This window comes from Musa acuminata, chromosome BXJ2-9 (assembly GCF_036884655.1).
Source record: "Musa acuminata AAA Group cultivar baxijiao chromosome BXJ2-9, Cavendish_Baxijiao_AAA, whole genome shotgun sequence".
Classification (NCBI taxonomy): Eukaryota; Viridiplantae; Streptophyta; class Magnoliopsida; order Zingiberales; family Musaceae; genus Musa; species Musa acuminata.
The window spans coordinates 9,831,719-9,854,312 of NC_088346.1; the positions used below are offsets into that span (position 1 = coordinate 9,831,719).

Below are 22,594 nucleotides of genomic sequence, written 5' to 3' on the forward strand. Positions count from 1 at the left end.
AATCTTGAATATAATATAAAAGAAAATATTGTGGAGCTCTCTGGTCATCTTACTAACTAAGAGTATATCCAGCTTTAATCCCCTTATAACAGGGTTATTATTCTTAATAGATAACTCCACTTTAAGTGAACTCAGAGCAAAATATAATGGTTGGAGCATAGAGATAAAAATACTAAATTCTTTTCATAGAATGACCTCCTTTAGACGTAATAAGAATAAAATCCTCTACATCAAAGGGGAGGATGACTTTGTTTCTAGCACCCTCGATAAGATCTTCAATATCTTTTTCATTTGATATTCTAATTTTTAGGGCTATGTTGGATCCCCTATATCTCTAAGCTAGTTCCTATTTCCTCCCCTTCCCACTATTCCATCTTCAACCCATTCCATGCTATATAGCATTTTTATGCTCTTAGAAATTGAGACTACCCTTTCCTAAATAGGCTTTGACAAGAGCTCGGGCCTAATGAATTTAATATTAAATATTTTTAAGCTTTCTAGGATACTCTTAATAAGCATATTAATAGATCTTTTTCCTTCTTTCAAACCTCCAATTCCTTCCCACTTAACTAGGGTAGACTTAGTTGATATTTATTCTCAAAAGGAAGAACCCCCTCACCATGCTTAAATTCTCCTTCCTACATCATGATAGTTACGGGTTACTCTACTTATGAATTCAATTTGATTTATAATCCTTCATCTCCATTATTAATGGCTCCGAAGAAATCCCTTATTACATTAAAACTATTATCTAGAATATCAAGTTTTTTATAACTACTTTTTAATTTGTAATCATTAATTTTATATCAAGAATCTCTAATTACCCAACTCCCAACTCACCAATTAGCTTTTTTTTAGGTAGAACCTTTGGATGCTCCCTTTTTTTTTTTTTAACAAAATGATCTAAGCATCTCCTCTACCTCACTTACTATATTTTTCTGATTTAAATGAAAATTACTTTTATAAAAAATAGACCATTCACATGGAGCTAACATGGAACTATCAAATGCTTAATCAAACTTCCTCTCTTCAAAGAACGTTGCCCTCAACAACAACATAATGATTATTTGGAACAATAAAAATGATCATTATGTGCCAAACAACAAATATAGAGAGGATGAAGACTGTAAAGAGTGAAAATAGATACATACTAATCCCAACTTTGTATCCAAATATACATTTTATACAATCAAGATGAAGGATTGTAGCAATTTATTTAGATGTGCCAATAGATCAAAGATGATTCTTCAAAAAATATCAAAGAAGAGTTTTAAAAGTTCTGCTGATGTATATTTATTTGTTCACAGGATTGAGTTAATTGGAACACAAAAACTAGACTCAATTATATACAATTTTTTTTGTCTAAGCAGACTCCAATAATCAAATGCAACACACAGAGATTCTGTTTTCCCTCTCATTTTAACAAATATTTTTTTACTTTTAATCCTTGTTTTCATTATCCAAAGTCGTTCCTTTAGAAGATAAACAGACCTACAGAGAGGCCTGAGGCCTCCCTCAAAAAGAAATATTTTGATGGTATTTATATGTCATCATAGTAATATCTCGGATTCTAATCAAGACAAAACAAGAGAGAGAGAGAGAGAGAGAGAGAGAGAGAGAGAGAGAGAGAGAAACCAAAGGTGAACAAGATCATATATGTATCCTTTAAGAACAAGATCTGATGTTTATCCTCAAAAAATAATCATGAGAACACCTAAGTTGTAAGAGTTCTAATATACCCTTTCGATGGTCAGAAATAAATATATAGAATTAGACATAAACATAATTTAAAATTTAAGATATTAATCTATATGTCAAACCTAATAGGTATCATCTATCTCTTTGGATCCCTAATAATATTAGACTATTCTTTTCATCTTCATCTGATATATGAATAATTCTTTTTAATCTAAATAGTTAACTTATTGAAGAAAATAATTACAGCAATGAAGACAACAATTAGTCGTCTTCTCCAACTCCATTGGCTATCTGAAATATCTCGATTAGTCTTGGTGAAAACATTTATAGGACTATTACATTGGATACAGTTAGTCATAGTATTATACTCAATATTACAAATATTTTGTCAAGCATTATAGTCCTTCTTTTTTAATCAATTATTAGTTAACATAGGAGGATGAACGGAGGCAAGCAAAAAAACAGCAGAATGACATGATAATGACCATTCAACTAATAGAATCAAACTGTCTCTTTGCATCAAGGTCCAATTACTATTGAAGATATATCCTCACTAATTAAGGAAATAAGTGCCTTTTTTCTCCACCTTAGAATATTCTTTTGCTTATATTGCCATCAAAAGAAAACAAATGGAGTAGCTCCAAGTGACAGTCAGGCCCTTGTCATCACAGTAATTAGGGTTTTCAGAGAACAAGATACTTGTAGAGGAAGAATGAGGATGTCAGCACGGTTTAAAGTTCATTGTATATGAGCAGGAAATAAGGACCATATCAAGAGGAAGATGACGAGAATATAATAGCACAAGGATAAATAGTGTTCATCTCTTAACCACTTAGTCCAGCTATTCAAACATGACACAAAGCACAAAGCACAAAGCACAAATTGAAGTCACCACCAACCCTAACGTTACTTAACCACAAACACTTGGTAGAGGGGAAGTAGGAGGAGGAGAGGACGAGCAAAGCAGTGTTCACTTTCCTCAGTTCCAAACCCACCATCCTAGCTGAGCATCCTCCTCGGAATAGTAGTTGCACCCCTCGTCGCTGGCGTCGTCCTCCTCCGAGTGCACCCGGCCATCGACCGGCCCCATGCTATGGTAGCCATCGGGGAGACAGGACTCCTCGCTGCTGTGCAGCAGCTGGTTCGCGTCGACCACCGCGCTCCCGCCGCTCCCCGTGCTCAGCCTATCCTCGGCCTTTTTTGGGACGCCCAGGGACGCAGGATCATTGACTGATGCAGCCGCGGCCATCAGTGCTGCTGCCTTACTCTGGAGCTTCTCAGTCAATGAGATGACCTGAAAGATACAGGGGAAGGTTGAACGTATAGGAATCGTAGGTGGGCAATAGGAACAGTGCCACTCTCTTTCAAGGGTCACTTCCTCGTAGTGGTGCGGTAAGAACAAAAGCATTTCTCTCCTTTTTCTCCGAGCAGAAGGAAGAAATCAAATGCTTATTATTCTCCGCCATTAGCCATGCCCCAAGTCCCACAGTTGATGGAGACCTCAGACAGCTACTGTACAATATCTAGAATGGTCCTTGGTTTAGCTCGAGGAAACCTGATTCCTAGTTAGTCTTTGGTGGATACTTGGTTGGTGTTGCAGCAGTTGGTTCCAAGTTCCACAGTTGACGGAGACCTCAGACAGCCACTGTACAATATCTAGAATGGTCCTTGGTTTAACTCGAGGAAACCTGATTCCTAGTCAGTCTTTGGTGGATACTTGGTTGGTGTTACAGCAGTTGATTCCACTGCGTAACTCTACCAAACTTATCTATACATTGAACAAATTGATGATCACAGTGTGCATGAGCCTCCCGTCAGGTTGATCAATATATGCATCTTGATCTTTTAATTTAAGAAAATTATTTTACAACTCGAGCACTAATTTTCAGGTCACAAAGAAGCAATCTTAGTTTTGTACCAATGTTTGTCCTGAAATTGATGGCAAAATTAATTATAAATTTGGCTAGTAAATTTAGTGCTCCTCTTTCATATTCAAAATTTGAAGTCTTCTCTAGTGATATCAATCATGTACCTATTTTATTTTTTCAATATTTGATTAAAAATATTTATGTAGCACTCATTCTTCATTTTAGCTTGTATTGCATATCTATTTTTTATTTACATGTGTGAGAGAGAGAGGATGTTAAGACTTATAAACATATTAGGTCTTTTCTTAAGAGCTTATGGTTTGAACAAGAAGATCATGAGTTAGAATCCTATGTCTTTCTTTCTCAATGTTATACTTGGGGTTCGTTCACACGTGACTTGGACATGAGATGATATCAAGACTTATAAACATACTTTAGATTCCTGACTACTATCCAACTAAAAACTCTTATTAGAGATAAGGAGGAAAGTATTGATGAATGCCAAAGAACTCAGAGCAGGATGGGAGAGATTACCTGGGAGCGGAGGCCGTCGTTTTCCTTGAGAAGGGAGTCGTGATCGGAGAGGAGGGAGTTGTAGGAGGATTTGAGGCGATCGAAGTCGTGTTCCAGCTGCTTAGTCTTCCACCGGGCGCGACGGTTCTGGAACCAAACAGCCACCTGCCTCGGTTGCAGGCCGAGCTTCCGAGCTAGCTCGCTCTTTCGCTCCGGCTCCAGCTTGTTCTCCGCCTCGAAGCTCCGCTCCAGTAAGTGTACCTTTTACTTTCAACACTCACCGTCAAATTCATTCATGACCAATAAGAACTCAAACATTTGTCATGCAATCTCATCATTATATGCTAATTGTTGGTCAATCAGGGCAACCATTTCATCAACAAGAACACATGGAACTGCTTTTGTATCTTCCCAGAGTGTTTCATGCATCAACCATTATGTGTTTTATGTAGTATTTGATGGCAACTGACAAGCAACACGTGATGCAGCAGGTCACATGGGCAGGGGGGAATAACATCAAACACATGCTATTGTGGTCATGCTTCCTCTGCTATCTCATTTTATACACCAGATCTTGGACAAACGCATACAAATTTGTTAGCTCTTATTATGTTCTTCTCGGTTCTCACATCGAAATCCAAAAGAAGGAATTCATAAGATGATGGATTTAGCTATGCGTGCATGAGAAGTGATAGCAGCAAAAACTTACACGATCATTAAGTGTGAACACTTTTATCCGCATCGAAGATGGAGGAGAGAGGAGGCGTTCTACTACCTGATCCGGCATGAGGCGGCGCTTCTTCTCCGGCAGTTGCTCGTCGTAGTAGTACTCCTCCTCCAGGATCTCGTCCGGCGACGTGAAGAACGGCCGCCGCTTGTTCGCGCCCTCCGCCAGTGACGATATCGCCCCTTTTATTCCGAAAATACCCCTCTCGATCAACCCTCAAATCAAGGGTATAATGGGAAATAAGTACTGTAGAACCTAAAGCTCACCTCCGAACACCGGACTAACGCCGCCGCTTCCCAAGAGGAGCATCCGCTGCCCGTGGTGGCGGTGCGACGAGGAGGAATCAAAGATCAGACGGGCAGGATCCATCGCCCGATCCCAGATCCGAGTCGTCGCCAGCGAGATCGAAGTCAGCTACAGTGGTAGCAGTATCCACGCGGAGCAATATCTATACAGACTCTATCTATAGAGGGATGGCTTGTAGGCCGGTTCAGAGGAAGGCGACGGCAGCGGTCTTGTGGCGGAAGAAGGAGGTACTCCAGAGGAGCCGCGTCGACGCCTTCATCGGGAAGAGAGAAAACCACATCATGCGGCGAACGCAGCCGGGGGGTTCCGACCGCCTCGAAACCTGCAGCACCTCGGCGCCGGCGGGAGACGCCGACCTGGAAGGAGGATCCGGGAGAAGACGCTAGCCGAAGCTCGAGATTCCCGGCGGCCGCAAGGAGCCGCCTCTGCTTTCGCCTTGTTTTTGGGGTGGAAAGCTTCGCGGCTAAAGTTAAAAAGGGCGTAGAAGCGGCTCTTTATAGACGGCTTGTGCACAAAATGACTAAAATACCCCTTTGAGAGTGGAACTTCGCGGACGACAGGGGGCACGACTTAAGCAACGGGGACGGATCGGCCCATACGGCGCTGTCGGCGGATAACGGCAAGCTGGTGTGGGCATAAGGAATCAAATGCCACGTGAAATGCTTAGGGATTGGGTGGCCAAATATGTATGTCAAAATGATGAATTGGAACAACTACTATTATATAAATATGTATAATATTATATTATTTTTTAATAAAAAAATATTTAAATGGATCTTGTATTCAATTTTGATCAATAATGGTATAGTTTTGTACCTGAAAATATGGCTACATATGTCCTAAAAAACTATTAATGAATCCCATAAATATCATGTATATTAATGTTTGTGATTATATTCTTTTGGGCTCTTTTACTTTTTCTCTTTGCCATACTTTTAAATACTCATATAATGAAAATATTTAAATCTTGGTATTTAGGGATTTCTTTAGAGTTCATAAATAATTAATATAAAAGCGATATATATATATATATATATATATATATATATATATATATATATATATATATACATATATACACATACATATATATACATATACATATATATACATATATATATACACATATACATATACATATGTATATATTCATATATGTATGTATATAAATACATATATATATGTATGTATGTATATGTATATATAATAGGTGTTGTTCTATAACTTATTAGCATAAACTTTTATTTTAGATTGATGTCCAATCACCATGTTCCATGTATTCATCATGTAACACAGAGGTTTACATGTAATTTTTCTTTTTTAATTTTAAGAAAAAAGTTATTAAAATCCATTGTGAAAAATAATTATGCATTTACTCTTTTTGTTAAAGAAAGAAAATCATTCTACTTGTGTGGTTTGTGCATTTGACTTTCTTCACTAGGTTTCAACCAACACAAATATTTATGTGGTTGTATGCACCTCCAAGTTTCATATAGTCAACCACAAGTTTTCTTCTTATATTCTTCTAGGGAAGTTTGTTTTCTCTTAATATATTATCATAATTAATGCATTAAAAAATATCTATTGAGATAATTCGATCGATTAATATATTATTTTACAAGAGATAGATCTCATCATTTAATATAATATTTTTATTTTATTTTTAAAAATATATTAAGAAAAGGATATATCATCTTCATTGCACTTGTTTATATGTATTTTTTGAATTTTTATTGAAATAAAATTAATTTTTTCCTCATACGATGAAGCACAACAAATTATAATCCCATGGACTTATGCCATAACTTCTTATCAGCTTAAGAAGGGAGTAATCATCACATTATTGCCTTTACATACGAACTCTCCTTTTGACATATACTATATGAGACAAGGCAAGATGGGAGGGGGCAGCACAAGGATTTCAAATGAGTCGTAGTATTAGAGAAGCTTATCTGTAAACAAGTCGAGGTGAGGTGGGGGATATGGAAGTCACCACCAAGATGAAGCCAAGGAGGAGGGGCCCCACTAGGACCCACCTATCAGGGCGGTACCTCTAGACAGGTGTTCGTGCGGCCCCACCGAGAAAAGGATGGACGCACCCCCATGTCGGAGCAGCACATGGGGAGAGGGAGGTTGGTGGAGGACTGTGTACCACCTTCTAATAAACTATTACTGCACTCATGTTATGGATGTGGGAGAGTAGGGCATGCAGCTTCCTGGAAGTTGAGCCAACCTCTCTCTCTCTCTCTCTCTCTCATGCTTGAATGATTGAGCTTGGAAGCTGCAATTTGATAGTTCCTCAAACTCTGATGTGCAAACAAGCTGATGATGACATTGCAAACAGGTTTTTTAGCAGCTGAAGGAGATACTGATTGAAGTATGGAAAGTAGAAGATGACAAGGTTGCTAATTTTGCAGCAGTATATATCAACTTCCAACATGTTGAGAAGAAAAGGCGAAAGGTTTCATGATCAAGAAGAAGATAAACTGCAAAGGAAGAAAAAGCAAAAGGTTTCATGTACAAGTCTTTTGCTGGAAAGCAGGCTATTTCTCTTGGACCAGTTCACTATGAGTCTTACTGATCTAAACCCTATTTTGTTTCAGAGATAACTATCTCAGGCATCTCAAACTTCAATCTCATCCCATGGAGTATAAACTTCACCATCACGAAGTGGGCCTCTGGAGACTGGTGCTCTGAAGCGTGCAATGAGTGACATTTTTAGGGTTTTGGTTCCATATGCACCTCAGATGTCATCCCCAGCTTGCATGGTCCAACCTCACCTGTCATCTGTAGAGGAAGAAAGGCATATATGAACAGTGCCATCACATTTAGGAAGGACTGCCTTCTCAACTTGCCACTGGATCGAGTGAGGCATTGAATTCATATTCTATGTAGGTGTCTAAAGTGGTGGAGAATCTTCCTCTCCTTTTTTCTCTACTGCACACACAACTTGGTGGGTCTCCTCTCTCCTACCAACAAAGCAAAGTAGTGATGCTAACAAGTACCATGGGACTTGCATTAATTAAGCTCCCTCCCCCATTAACCCATATGGAATCTGGGGAACCACACAGGAGGTGGCACAGCTCTGTTTCCCATGTCACTTCTTTCTTTAGGCACCACCATGTTGTTGCTATAGATAAGGTTTTAAATCCCGATTAGGTATTGAATTCGAATATCTTTTAAACTATTTGGTTGATTTATGATTGATGCAATTTTAACTAAGACATTATAAAAGAGGAGGACCAAATACACGATTCGAATTCATGATATGCTTTGATATCATAATAAATATTTTTGTTCTTTTTCAGGAAAAGACCCAATATGTTTACAAGTTTTATCGCATCAATTGTTTTTTTATGATATTTAAAACCTTGATCATTCCAATTAATACAGCATAATTCTTCATCTTAAAACTAAGGAGGAAGATGGGGAAAGAAGCAAGTTTGCTTCTTTCTTTAGTGGCATCTTTTGAGTCGAAAAGGACACGAGCCTCTGCGTTGTGTGTGACAAAGTAGGGATTCGCAATCTTTCTTCTACTTTCTACTTAGCAGAACAAGATGGACGTCGTTGCCGTGCTGCTACAATATATCTAAGGAACAGAAACAAAAGCTAGTGGAAAGGCTGATACGGCCGGTGATGGGATGAGCCAGTCACAAGCGGGAAGCCTTTTAGATTTGGAGTAGGGTGAGTCGGATGAATCCAGTAGTGCTCCTCTTTCACTTTCCTAGTGCTTGTGTGTTCATGTCGCAGAGGTATGTAAATGAAGAGCAAGTTGACTAACCATTTTCTCTCCGCCATGGTGATTACTGGGAGTTGAGAAATGATCACACTTGCATTTGCATGGTTTCAAGGTCAACGCTGATTCATCTTGTTGACCTTGGTGTTGAATCAACAAGCTCATGCCTGCAGTATGAAACACCTCTCTCTATCTAATCTAATTTACCTGTGGTCAGATGGATGGTTTGACACGCCTCATCAAGGAGGATATCAATAGTAGCATAAGTGATGTCAATATTTGTTTCAGGATATAAGAGAAACATGACTATAACCGAGTGCAATCTGAGATGCAAAGCAGGAAAGAAATAAAGAAGATATAGCTTATAAGAATAAATCAAAACTGGATTGCAACCTTGGCTACAGTGTTCTCACTATTTGCACCAACTCTCTTTTGCCAGCTCAGATGGTTCCAAGGATAATTGCTGCTCAGTAATTGCGTCAGAACTATTTAGGGTTGACTGTGCTGATCTATAGAGTGAAATCTAAATATACTTTGGTTTACAAGAATAAAACAAAATTGGTGAGCAACTTCATCAGCCATATTGGCACAACATACATACTGCAGGCTCTGATTGAGCTGTTTTAAAAATCATTCACCTTTCTCTCTTACCACGCTTCTGTTTACTGAATCTCTTCCCTTTGGAAGATTTGGTCTTCAGATGAGCAATTTTATTGGCCTTCTGCTGTCTTCCTTTGCGCACTTGCTCAGGGTCTTTTAGCTCAGATGGCACATTAGCATTGGGAACGGTCCAACGCTTCCTTTTACCTTTATAATGCTGCTTATTTCCTCTCTCTACGGAGAAAGAAAAAAGTTCAGTCTTAGAGTCTCAAAAAAATGAGACATTTTGCAACAAGAATGCAGGAAAAGAAACTTTCAAGCCATAAATGATTTATAGCAAAGACACTACTATCAAGAAAGTAAACATACAAATAACTACAAGAAAAAAACTGCCTGTGAAACCCTACTGTAAGGGTGTCCCCTTGGACTAGATCTCGAAGTCGGTATAAGCAAGAGACAGGAAAGCACTAAAAGAATTTAGGCTATCATAAAAACATCCCTTTCCATGTCTTCGGATACAACCCATAAAGGCTTGCCCGTTCTTTGTACATAAACCTTTGTGAGGGTTTCACAAAGTTTCAGTAGTTCTTCCATTTCCAGGACAAATTCCCCTGTTCGTGATTCATAAAAAGAACTATTTAATGAATCTGACCGAGATTTTCCCTCCAATTATGTTCCTGACAAACTTCACTTTTCCCTCATCACTCATTGCGTAACAGGTGGCCTAGAAGATCTGAAAGCCATTTTTTTTATCTCAAGGCAGACGACATATCATGTCATCAAAAAAGCAGATTTTAATGGGTCAGTCAAACAGACCCTCTTTGAATATAAATAAAGAACAATCATAATCTTAGTTTATTAACTACTCTTGGAAATCCATCATGACTCTCAAGAACTGTATACAACTTCAACAGCATCAATCATGCATGCCAGCTGTACTAATCCATGCCAGAGACATTGGTCCTGTTTGTGTGTGTCTGCGCATGCCAACCAAGTGCTGGTTTGCTGCAAACTCAACAAACCATGCTGATTCACACAGTAGCAGTCCAAACTCATGTCATGGTTCTAGAAGTTGCTCCTCAACAGGCTGCAACTCAGGTGGGTCAACGGTAGCCTATTACCAACGTTCTGATGAATACCAGTTTCTGTGATCTACTGAACCAGTACATTACCAATTATACCAAGTAGTATACTAACCAATGCAACCCAGTACTAACCAAAAAGAAATAATACTAACAGAAACCAGACCATATGGTCTAATGCCAGTCCTTTGTCAGACCTATAATACTGATCTGTACCAACTGTTATTTGAAACCTTGCTTGGTACCAAATGTTAAGAAGAATGGAGAACATTTGATGAGTCCAAGACAGATACACACACACACACACAGATATATATATATATATATATATATATATATATATATGCATGTGTGTATCCAATGGTTGAACTACAATCCAATGGCGAGAATTGAGGTATCAATACTATCACCCCAAGATCTATCACTGGATTTCATGTTGAAAGATGAACATAATCTATGACATTCAATATATTTAAGAGCAAAAATGTCTTTTGAATAAATTTTGATATTAATCGAACTATCAAAAAATGAACAATGAAAAACGCATTCATCCAAAAATTTACGATTTTCAGAATATTTCAATATGATCCAAACAACTGATCATGATCTAAAAAGTGGAAGTGGCCAAATACAAAAATATTAGTAGCACCACTGTACCATCCCACTCTTAGGGATAGTGATACGTTTTTCATCTCTCAGTGACAGATAACAGATCCAATATATAAAAAACTTTTTTTTTGCATTTTTAGACCATCAAATAATCTCCATTTCTTGATTGAATGTTATTAGTTTTGTGGTTGACAAACCAATAGGTATTGACAATTAACCAAAAATAATGAATTGCATTACCTGCTAACCCACCCTCCTGCAAATTGTCTTTTTCCATTCCGCCAAGAGAGATCCTTTGATGGGAGCGTTCCTTCCATTTCTTGTATAGCCCTGTTTTGTCAGCCTTAACTTTTGCACCACTTTCGTTCTTGATCTAATGCATTAGGAGATCCATTAATCAATATGTGGCTTCATCCATATGTAGTTATAAACTAAACAATATGTAACTATGCAGAAGTAGATAAAATGGAGTTGACAAACTTATGAAACATGTAATCCTTATCAAGAAAATATCCACAGGTACACAAGGTAAAAATAGAACAACAACTGAACAGTATAAAACAAACTTCTGCTAAAGCATTATCACTTTAGTAACAAGAGCACTTGAAAACTTATGAACCAATAAGGATGTTGCTCCATGCAAAGTATGTGTTGTTTAAACTTGACCTAAAAAGACTGAAACCAACAATACAGCAATGGAAGAGGCACGTCAAGAGAACTGATGCAGAAACAGCCACAAGAAGTTACACAGACAGGTCCGCATTGACAAAATAGACATATCAGAGTTGCATTATAATACAGCAACTAAAATACATCTAATTTAAATTTAGTAGTCATTGATCGGCAATCCAAGATGGGAAATACCATGCACCATGTGAAATCTGTAGGAACAAGAACCATCATACCTTGCCCGAAACTGTGACACGGTCCCCACTGTTCAATTTTATATACTTCTTGCTTCTCTAAAACCAAAAATAGGAAAAACAAAGTAAATATCTTTCAGAAAAAATGATAAACACGCTCCTTGTGTCATCAAAAGAATACCTTGTCCCAATGATATTGAGATTTTTGCTTCTGCAGACCAGTACTATCATCTCCAACTAGATCAAGAACAGCAGCATCCAATCTGCATAGATACTAATATCATTATAGAAAATAAAGTGAAAGACCTCCATCCATTGAAAACATCAACAACAGCACCAGTGCATTAAAGCAATAAAAGGCTCCATCTTTCATGCCAACAGATAGGAAGATTTCTCAGTTCTCAGCAGTCATCAATAAGTTTTGAAAGCACATTAAGTAAAACTTTTCCCTTTTCACATAATGATTAAATCTTAAAAGCTAGTTGATATTCATCAGCCTCAGAAGTATGGTAAGGAAAAATCACCAAGAATAGATCTTTAGGAATTTCATGATGAGTCATAAAATGGAAATTTTAGGAAGCCTAATAACCTTTTTCAAATCTTCATTCATGTAGACGTGAAATTCTATTGAGAATAAGAAGGTGATGAGATTGAAGATTGACTGTCACTAATAATAACATAGCTGACAAATGTTGGAGGTACCAACATACTATTGAACTATACTTTGTCAGAAAGATACAGGCATGATTCTGTGCCAGGAAACAGAAATGACTTCTTGAACGGTCTGCACAACAAAATCAGTAAGTATGAATAGGAGACATTATATAACCCAAGCCAATGTGTGCTTATGCAACTTGTCTTCAACACTGGAAGTAGGTTGTGACTGTTAATGTTATCCAATGTGCTTGCTCTATAGTGTATTATTTAACCAGTCAAATAAGTGGATCTCATCATTGATATTTGTGGTGAACTTTTCTGTATTTCTGATTCATTTCAGGATAATTAAATCTAAGGATCACAATTTTGTATACCAATAGTATACTGGTCAGGGCTCAGAGTAGGTTCCATACTGGTCCATACCAGTGTATCAAGTGACAGTTTGCCAGTATATACCAAGTTTTGAAAAAATCCTGAAAAAAGATTGGAAAAACAAAAGAAATAAACTGCCTGGTACAAGGCCTGTACCACCTTTTACCAGTTAATATAGGCCCTGTCCTGAGCAGTATGGGTTATGTGTCGAGAGTACCAGGTGGTACAGGCCCTACATAAAGGCCATGTATCGGGCATACTGCCCAGTTTACCCTGATCCTGCATACTGGTAAGCTTTCGGACCGGTAAGTACCATCTGTACCATATACCATACTGAGAAATATTGTAAATATTGATCAAGTCCCTGCTGGATGAGATATTCACCCAATATCATTCTCTTTTAACTTCAAACAAAAGATAATAATGATCAGCAGTTGCCAAAGATGATGCTTCTGAGTCTTATAATCATGCTAAAAAAAGAGTTATTTTGACAATCCATTGCACTGTTTTGGTTTATTCCTGGTGTAAAAGTGCAGATTCAACTAGCGTAACAAGTGACTGATTGAGTATTTCCCAACATAAATTCAGCTACAAATAAAGATGGCAGATCAACTGAGGAGAAACATTTATTCAACAAAAAATTTGTGATACCTGCTTGACCCAAAGCCTTCATCATTCTTTACTGACAATCCTGCCTCCAAATGCTGTAACAGTAGTGACATGAAATGTCTAATTATTTGTGTAGAAGTTCACATGAAGATGGTTTAGATATAAGCTCTTATAATTCACATCGCTGCAAATAGCATAAAGAAGAAGCGCACGAAACATTCTCAATAATAAACTAGATAAGGATGAAAAATATACCTGATTTGTGGGAACAGAACTTATATAATATTCGTCATCCTTAAAATTTGACACCTTTCTTTTTGCACAACAGATATCTAATATTACAAAATACCAAAGAAACAAAATTAAACACTAACCATATAACTATCTATCATTAACATACATTAAATCCGGCACATACCAAGAAAAAGTAACTAAAAGCAATATATGCTCAGTGATCAAAGATTAAATTAGAAAAGTTTAAAAAATACAACAAAGTGTAAAGTCCCAATAATTTTGGATCAGCTACATGGTTTTCTTTATCAGCATTGAGATCCATAAACAATCATATGTTTCGTCAAATTAAGAGTACTTAAATCCTTAAATTAGTTTTTTTAAGTCTTTCTCATTTCACCTCTTCTAGCTATCGCATCTGTAAATCTCCTAGACACCATACAATCTTAAACAATTTTTCTTCATTTTACCCTCTATTGAATAAACCTATACCTAATTGTTCACAAAAATTGTTCCTTTCTTATATTTCCTATTGCCTCTATACATCACCTGAGCATTATAATATCAGTAACACAAATTTTTTTATATGTTATTTCTTAACTATCAACACTTTGATCCATAAAACATTATTAGTCTCATAAATATTTTATAATTTTTTAATCTCAAAGATACCTAATGATCACATAGGACTCCTAAAGTCTCTTGTCATTTTAATCAATTTTGTTTTTATTCTATCAATAATATCTTCATCCATTTCTTCATCTTGTTGAATAATTAATCCAACATACCTAAAACTTTTACTTAGTGAAACTTCTTGTTCATCCAACTTACTTATTTCTAAATCTTGTGTCATTCACATGGCGAGTCACATAAGAGTGCCAGTAAAACCTAGAAAAAAGGGAAAAATCTCAAGAAAAGAAATGGCTAAACATAAAGAAATACAATCATCACGGTACACCCAAATAAATTTCACAAATGCTTTTTGGAAATTAATAAATTTCTTTTCTGTCTTCTTTTTTAGCCTATGTTGATTCCTAAATATTCCCTTTTCTGTATTCTTTATCATCCCTACTTTTTAATTTCTCCTCTTGTCGCCTTACACTTTATCTTGTTGCACATTTGCAGGGTTGCAAGATCATAGTCGGTGTCGCGAGAACAAGGTTTTATATCTTGACCATACCGGTCTATACGGATGAGTGTTCACTGGTCTACACTGAAACATATAGCTCAAAACTAAAACATCACAATTTGTTTGTATTTTTTTCACTACAATGTTATCTACCAGTCCAATAAGTTAACAAAACTGGTAAGGAACTGAGATATAAATTCTTGGAAGAGAGAATATTGAATGCGAGTTCACTGGGGGTCTTAATGCTGGGCAAAAGAAAAGAAAATGGGAAGGGAAACTATGGGAGAAGACAAAGATTAAAGGGACAAAAAAGAAACAAAGTGAGAGAATAAAAGAGAGTTGAATGGGTGGGTGGTGGATGGTGCTATTGTCAAAGGCATGAGCCTGTGACCATATTGCTACAGTTTCTGCTATGTGCTGGCAGCCACACAGGCCTTGTTATGTATCAGCCAACCCTCCTAGAGCTACTGTAAGTTTCCAGTTGCAACTGGCCTGGTGGCAGAACGGTGTACATGAAGTAGTGGAAGGAAGAAAGAAGGAAAAATAGGACAAACTTCAAAATAAATGATAACTCTTCAGAATAGCACTAACCAGTTCACAAAGGGCGATATGGCATGTACAACCTAATCTTGGTTGAGAATTCTTTAAGATTTCAGACTCTAGATTCTAGAACATAAAATTAAAAGAGCATCCCAGCTCTAGTATGGTGCACCTGGAGCCAATCTAATCCAAATCACAACTGGTGAAACGACAGGTGGATTGAATTGAACAACAACCAATATAATAAATCACAAGTAAATGATACTTGTAATGGTTAGTTCAGCCCAATAAAAGAGAGGCATCTAGATGGGACCTAAGTGATGATTTTTGGAATCCACCAGTACTAGATGATCCAAAGAGAACTTTAAGTCAACTTTTATATTATCTTTAATTCGACATCTGAACTCATTTGGCATCAAGAGGTCAAACCTTTTGTGCCTGTAACCCCACAAAAGGTGCCGGTTAACAAAATTTTTAATTTTCCAACACCTCCACCAAGCCACCAAAAACAGCACATACCACATACTTGGACCAATACACACAACCCTTATAATATATCATATTCTTTTTAAATTTTCTCGCTATTGGTACCTATAATTGCTATCCTACTGCTGAATTGATTCCAAAAAAAGGACAGATTCCATTAAGATTATATTAGAACTTAATCTTACAAGCCTCCAGATCAGTGATGTTACTATTAAATGTTAATCTAGTTTGAGTAGCTGACATTAAGTTGAAAAAGTAATTATAGAAACCTATGTGCCATAATGAATGAACATAACAAGAGCAAGAGGAAGAGAACCTTTTTCCATCCAGTCTACTGACAATTCTTTTGCAGCCTCCATCCCCTGCATCTCAAAAAGGACAAACAAGACCTAATATTTGAGCACAAGGTTACAGCGATTCTCCATAGAAAAGGATGGTGAGAAAAAGCATAATTTTCCCTCCAATCAGATTTGACATAATAAATAACAATACATGTTAAACGCTAAACGACAATGTAGAGAAATGACTTCCAAATCATACATTAATAGATGCATGCACACAAAAACTGTAATCTTTTCAATCCATCCACCCTAACCCTTTCAGGTGTCATTATGCATGACCTAGCACATGAAATTACGAGTGTCATACCTGAAACTACCAGAAAAACAGTAATGTTATCTTCTCGTTCGTTCTGAACTTGCGAAGCATTGCAAGCAAGATGATCAGCATGGCCCTCAAATTACTTATGTTCATTTTTCATTAAAAATATTAACTTGCCCTGAAGAAATATATTTCTAATTGCTAACTGCACCATGCCTTCATCTAGTTTACATTGATACTTCATCAATTTATGGATCATAAAGCATGCCACGAAATTATCCACTGATTACATTTCGCAACCATGATGCATACAAAAATTAAAATTGTTTTTCCCTTTTCTGCATCAAAATTTTATATTTGTTATTTTTTCTTCAAAATATGTCACTTTTCATACTTCTATATATTTTTTAAGTCTCATTGCAAAAATAGCTTCCAAACCAAATCAAGCTATCCTTTGCAGTTTTTATCTAAGCAAGGTTTTTGACTGAGCCCATATGATGAGAGTGAAGCTAACCTTTCGATGCATGCTTATAAAAAGACAATTCTCTTCAACCTCAAACTAGTTATGCTGGCAATAGGATATCATGAGGCCAAGAAAAGATTGCAGATAGAGTCACCATGGTTGCAAAATTATGCTTGGTTTTAGAATTTCTTTTCTCTTTATTTTCTTAACTAGCAGACATACAGGAGAAGGCTTCACTTCTCTGTGCCCATACCTGATTGATCAATGGATTCGGCAACAACAACTTTCGGACAAGAATCATATTTGGATACAGAGGTGAGGGGTAGGCAAGTGATTTTGCTTGAGTTAACCAATTCAATATAACTCCAAGCAGGTTTGCAGATCTTAACCCAAGTCATTAGATGATTGCAATCAACTAATCTTAACTGTTTTTGTAATTACAAATGCTTTCCAAACATATAAACATCATCTCATTTGCTATAGCACAAGGGAGGACCAAGGCATTAGCAGAAGACCAGAGCTTTCTTCAACGATTGAAACATATTCTGTCTGCAACAGGTTTTCCTTCACTAATTACTTGTTTGTCCAACAACAAAATGATGCACTAACTTTAGTGAGAAGTCCTACCAAAAATTGAAACATATTTCTGACACTCTCATGCAAGAAGCAACTTGATGTTCCAGCCATTTATATTGATTAGTTCACCAATAAATGAACCCATAGATAATTCTATTTATTCATCTATACTTACAAGGAAATTAAGAAAACCAGCATAGATAAGGTAAGTATTGCTGCTTTGTCAGCATACTATCATCACAATTCTACTTTACAAGCAAGTCCTGATGAAGTTGCTACTGTAATATCCCCTCTAAATTTACCATCCTAATTTTCATCTGCAAATAAACCATAAAATGGACTTTTCATTGTAATAATGTTATGTTTTGGTAGTAATTTAAGGACATGTGGTAGCGCGCAAATACATTCAGTTAATCTACCATTACCCAAGGTTAACAGTCACCGGCTTCTAAGTTGCCAGCAATACCAGTAGGATTTTTTTCATATGCCATCTAGCAGCTTTGCTAAATTAAAACTGAGCTATACCAATCAATAGTTTTGTATGACAATTGAGACCATCATCAACTAAAAGACATCATCATCTAACAAATATAACTGATTTTTCAATAAGTTAACACCCACTCGGCAACCTAGCAGCCAATAACCATAAAAATATCTCTCCCAATGCAAAGATGTTGACAAATAATACTCAGCCTGCATATGAAGTAATGTTCACAGTTCTAATTGCAACATTCTTGGAACTTATGAAGTCAGCTTTATCATTCAGACAGATAAAGGTTCACCTTTGATGCATCATCAACAGAACGTTTCTGATGGGCCAATTTGATCACTTCCTCATGAACTGCTCTCTTCTTCCTCATCACTTCAAGCCATTGATTGGAACCCTATGACAGATAAGCCAAGTATAAAGACAAAAAAGATGCTACTTCCTAAATCGTAACTGTAGAACTCCAAAAGACAGAGATTATATAAACTTGTAATACTTTAATCCCTAACAAGGACAACAAGAAAATAAAACTATAAGGCAAGATATGCGAAGCTCACTAATGGCAAAAAGTCACAAATCCTAACAACTTACCTGTAAAATCTATCAAAGACACAAATTCTACGGTCATTACCTGTCATCCTTGATTTCTGGTGGGAATGCAAATTTATCAAAAATCAACATGCATGCTTGATATTCTCCATAAACATCAAATATGTGCTTTTTGCTTCATGTTTAATTTGAATTCCATGAATCTCTAGTAGTAAGACATCGTATTTCTTCTATTTGCCAATACTGCTTAACATTTTGGTTCCGGTAGGAACAATGATGTAAATATGATTTCTAAATATCTGGCCAATCCAATTTGCGGGAAAAATATTTTATGTTTCCTTATATTTTCAGCAAATCTTAGAAGGGACATCAGAAAATAATAGAACAAATACTAAATAGACAAACAAAAGAAATAGAAGAGAAGGAAAGGAGAGCAAGGAGGGCATTTCCTTAGTCTCTTATTTCACATTTGTTGCTACCCTAGTTCCCTATCTACAAAGAAGCTTTGCATCTTCTTATCTGAAAGTTAGATGATTTTCATTGATAATACATGACAATTTAACTTTTGAGTGATGGATATTAATAATTGATTTGTTGTTGTTCACTTTGTTGCTCAACTAATTCAAAGTTGACCCTGACCAATATATCCTTGGCTCTTGCAAGCCTTCAACCTACTTATAGATAGGAAATCATTATGAAAATATGATGCTAGGTTGCTTGATCATAGAAAATTCTACAGAAAAATAACAAGAGAAAGATAAATGCAACATAAAAGAATATATATAAATCATCGGCATATTATGTTAAATCACTTCTCGAAGTAAATGAAATACATGCTATTACTTGTGCATTTTTTGACCTTGCAGCTTCCCCTTCAGCCTCTAATATGGTCTGCTTTGGCCTGGAATGTTAAACCAGTAAGAACAAATCTAAACACTATACATATATAAAGCAGCAAATTCATTTCATTCTTCCTCATTTGATTTTTTTCCCAAAAAGAAAGAATAAACTTATTAAACAAGCAAGTATATACAGAATCAGAAGATGGATATTAAATACAAGAGCATTACGAAACTTACCTAAATGCCTTTAATCGTTCAGAAAAAGCAAGTGCTGCTAGTTCATTTGATCCCAGGACGCTTCGGAAGACAGGATGCAACCCTTCACGAGGTAGATCCTTTATTCTTCTAATGGATTCCCTCGAAGGTAAAGGTTTTCCCTTAGAATATAATCGAAAGGCATTAGCACACACATTTTGTAATGAGATTAGTTCTGTGTTTCCATCAGTAACCTCCCGGACTCTTTCTGAAACAAGATCTAAAGTTGGCTGAGGAAAACGTCCATATATTGTTTCTCCATTTGCAAGTGCTTGATCAATCCTTGAGTAGACTGCCTCCATGTCATTGAGAATTTCCTCTTCACTAGGGGCGGGTCTAAGTGGTTTTGATAGGAAAAGATGAAGGTCTAATAGGTAAGGCATATCCTCTGTTGTAACAAAAGAATAGGCAGTACCCGTCCGACCCGCACGAGCTACTCGACCAACTCTATGGACAAAAAGTTTAGGCTTTGGAGGGAAGTCCCAATTCACAACATTATCAAGCAAGGGAATGTCTAAGCCCCTTGCAGCAACATCTGTCACAATTAACAGCATAGTTTTCCTTGCTCTGAACTTTGAAATGTGAATCTTTCGGGCATCCTGATCCATATCACCATAGGAAATGGAAGGTTCAATACCCTCTTCTCTGAAGAGAATATTCAGAAATTCCACATGATGCTTAGTACTAACAAATATCAAGGTCTGCTGATCAGAACTGATATGTTCCCTGACTAAGTACAACAAAGCAGCAAGTTTCTCTTCATGACGCAATGTGAAGAACATCAGCTTAAGATCTGGGCTAATCTTGGTGTCTAAATCAAGTCTTACAAGTTGCGGGTCACGCAGACCAGCCTTGGCAAACTCCGCAAGTGCACTTGGCATGGTAGCACTGAAAAGCAAAGTTTGGCGCATATCACTTAGCTGTGAAAGAATTTTGTGCAACTGCTCAGCAAAACCCATACCAAAGAGACTGTCAGCTTCATCAAACACTACATATTCCACAGTACGCAAAGACATGCCCTCCACCTCTGACAAATGATGCATGAGCCGACCAGGAGTAGCAATTATAATATCAGGATTTTGTGCTAGCTCTTCAAACTGATCTTCCATATTATCCCCACCTACCAATAGACTGGTGCGAAGATCTGCAGAGAATTGAAACATATAAAGTGAAAATATAGAGAACTTCAAGAAATTGAAAGAATTGATAAAGTAATCAATGAAAATATGTGTTACATTGAATATTTTAAAAGTTTTACACATTTCCTTTGCTATCAAGAGTAAAAACAAGAAAGGATCAAGTGTATACTTGTGCAATTTATAAAATGATTAACATACAAATCCAACTGTGCAGTTGAATGAATCATGGCAAGCAGCCATTGTGCAGTTTGAAAAAGGTCTTGTTCTTTTCTTTTTGCTGTTTTTCTATCATTTGTACTGTAATAGAATTAAAAAATTGCTTCAAATGTGGAAGAAATTAGTACCAATCATCTTGCTTGCAACTGCCAATGCTAAAAATAATGTTCAAATGAAAAAAATTTTGATTCATGAACAGTAGACATGATTCTGAATATGACCTGAAAAGTGAAAAAGAAATAGTAATAATGATTTTCAAATGAAGAAAGTTTGATTCATGAAGAAATGACATACTTAAACATGAAACATTGATAAACAAGATTTCAAAAATGGCCTATAAAGTGAAAAAAATCCAATTAAAACATAAAAGCAATCAAATGAGTCCTCGTGTCCTTTTTTTTTTCCTTTATGTAAATGTTCAATTTCCAACTAATGACGTTACCATGCACCAAGTCTCCCACAAAAACTATCATTCTGAGGCAACAAATCAGCTCTTCCCCCAAAACTTTTACTGCATCCCATGGTTACAACTCAAATAACTAGTACAATAGTCATGATGGTAGGGAGCTTTAATTCTCAAATTTCGCAACAAAATGAATTGGTGCTTATAATACCATTCAGAAGCTGGTATTTCTTCATCACAAGCTATCTAAAGACAAACTTTTTATTAAGTACTTAGGATTTAACTATTATACTAAAACAGTAGCTTGTTTGCACAAATGATGACCCATACCTTCATTATCAGTTTTTATTTCTATTCCAAATTCTCAATTTCCAGTTATTTCAGAAATCTTGCATCATTTTGGGGAAAAAAACAGCATCTTTTCTGGCATCTGATCGACGAGTTAAACAAAGGGAATAGACAGAAAAGGGTAGACGATAACACCAACCAGTGAACCTGCCGAGTTCCTTGGTGAACTTGAGCGTCTGGAGAGCGAGGTCCCTGGTGGGCGAGAGAATAAGGGCGCGGACACCGGCCTGCGGCACGTGCTGCCGGAGCTTCTGAAGCATGGGGACGAGGAAGGCGGCGGTTTTCCCGGACCCGGTGCGGGCCATGGCAACGACGTCAGCCCCGGAGAGAATGAGGGGCATGGTCTTGCGCTGGATCGGCGTGGGCACGCGGTATCCCTTCCGCTTGACGCCGCGGTAGACCTCAGAGCAGAGGCCGAGCGACTCGAAGCCACCGGACTTGGCCTTCTTGATCTCTTTCATCCGCCGCTTCAGCTCCGCCTTGGAGCTTACCCCCACCATCGCCGCCATCTCCTCCTCCGCGTCCGCCACAGTGAATCTTTCTCGGGTCTCTACCGGCTTTCTTGGGGTTTTTTGGCCCGTTCTCGCCATGGGAGCGAGAGGAGGCAGGTGAGCGGAGGGACGAGTAGGGTTTTCGTCGAGGCCAAGTTAGCTCATACTTAAGCCAAGAAACAGCGGTCCGACTTAGATC

At 37.2% G+C, this 22,594-nt stretch overlaps 2 protein-coding genes across 2 annotated transcripts; both read right to left on the reverse strand.

Moving 5' to 3' along the window:
• Positions 1-2,468: 2,468 nt before the first annotated feature.
• LOC135623057 (homeobox-leucine zipper protein HOX16-like) lies at positions 2,469-5,593 on the reverse strand. The gene is made up of 4 exons (XM_065125557.1): positions 5,073-5,593; positions 4,855-4,988; positions 4,101-4,340; positions 2,469-2,992 (listed from the first exon to the last, which is right to left on the reverse strand). The coding sequence occupies exons 1-4, from the start codon at positions 5,173-5,175 to the stop codon at positions 2,678-2,680; spliced, it is 792 nt and encodes a 263-aa protein (XP_064981629.1). The 5' UTR covers positions 5,176-5,593; the 3' UTR covers positions 2,469-2,677.
• A 3,602-nt stretch (positions 5,594-9,195) lies between these two features.
• Positions 9,196-22,535, reverse strand: LOC103997939 (DEAD-box ATP-dependent RNA helicase 29). Its single transcript, XM_009419282.3, has 11 exons — positions 22,044-22,535; positions 19,781-20,942; positions 19,545-19,602; positions 18,448-18,549; positions 16,343-16,388; positions 13,896-13,972; positions 13,683-13,735; positions 12,184-12,265; positions 12,045-12,101; positions 11,380-11,512; positions 9,196-9,682 (listed from the first exon to the last, which is right to left on the reverse strand). Exons 1-11 carry the CDS (start codon positions 22,492-22,494, stop codon positions 9,483-9,485), a joined length of 2,421 nt encoding a protein of 806 aa, XP_009417557.2. The 5' UTR covers positions 22,495-22,535; the 3' UTR covers positions 9,196-9,482.
• Positions 22,536-22,594: the final 59 nt, after the last annotated feature.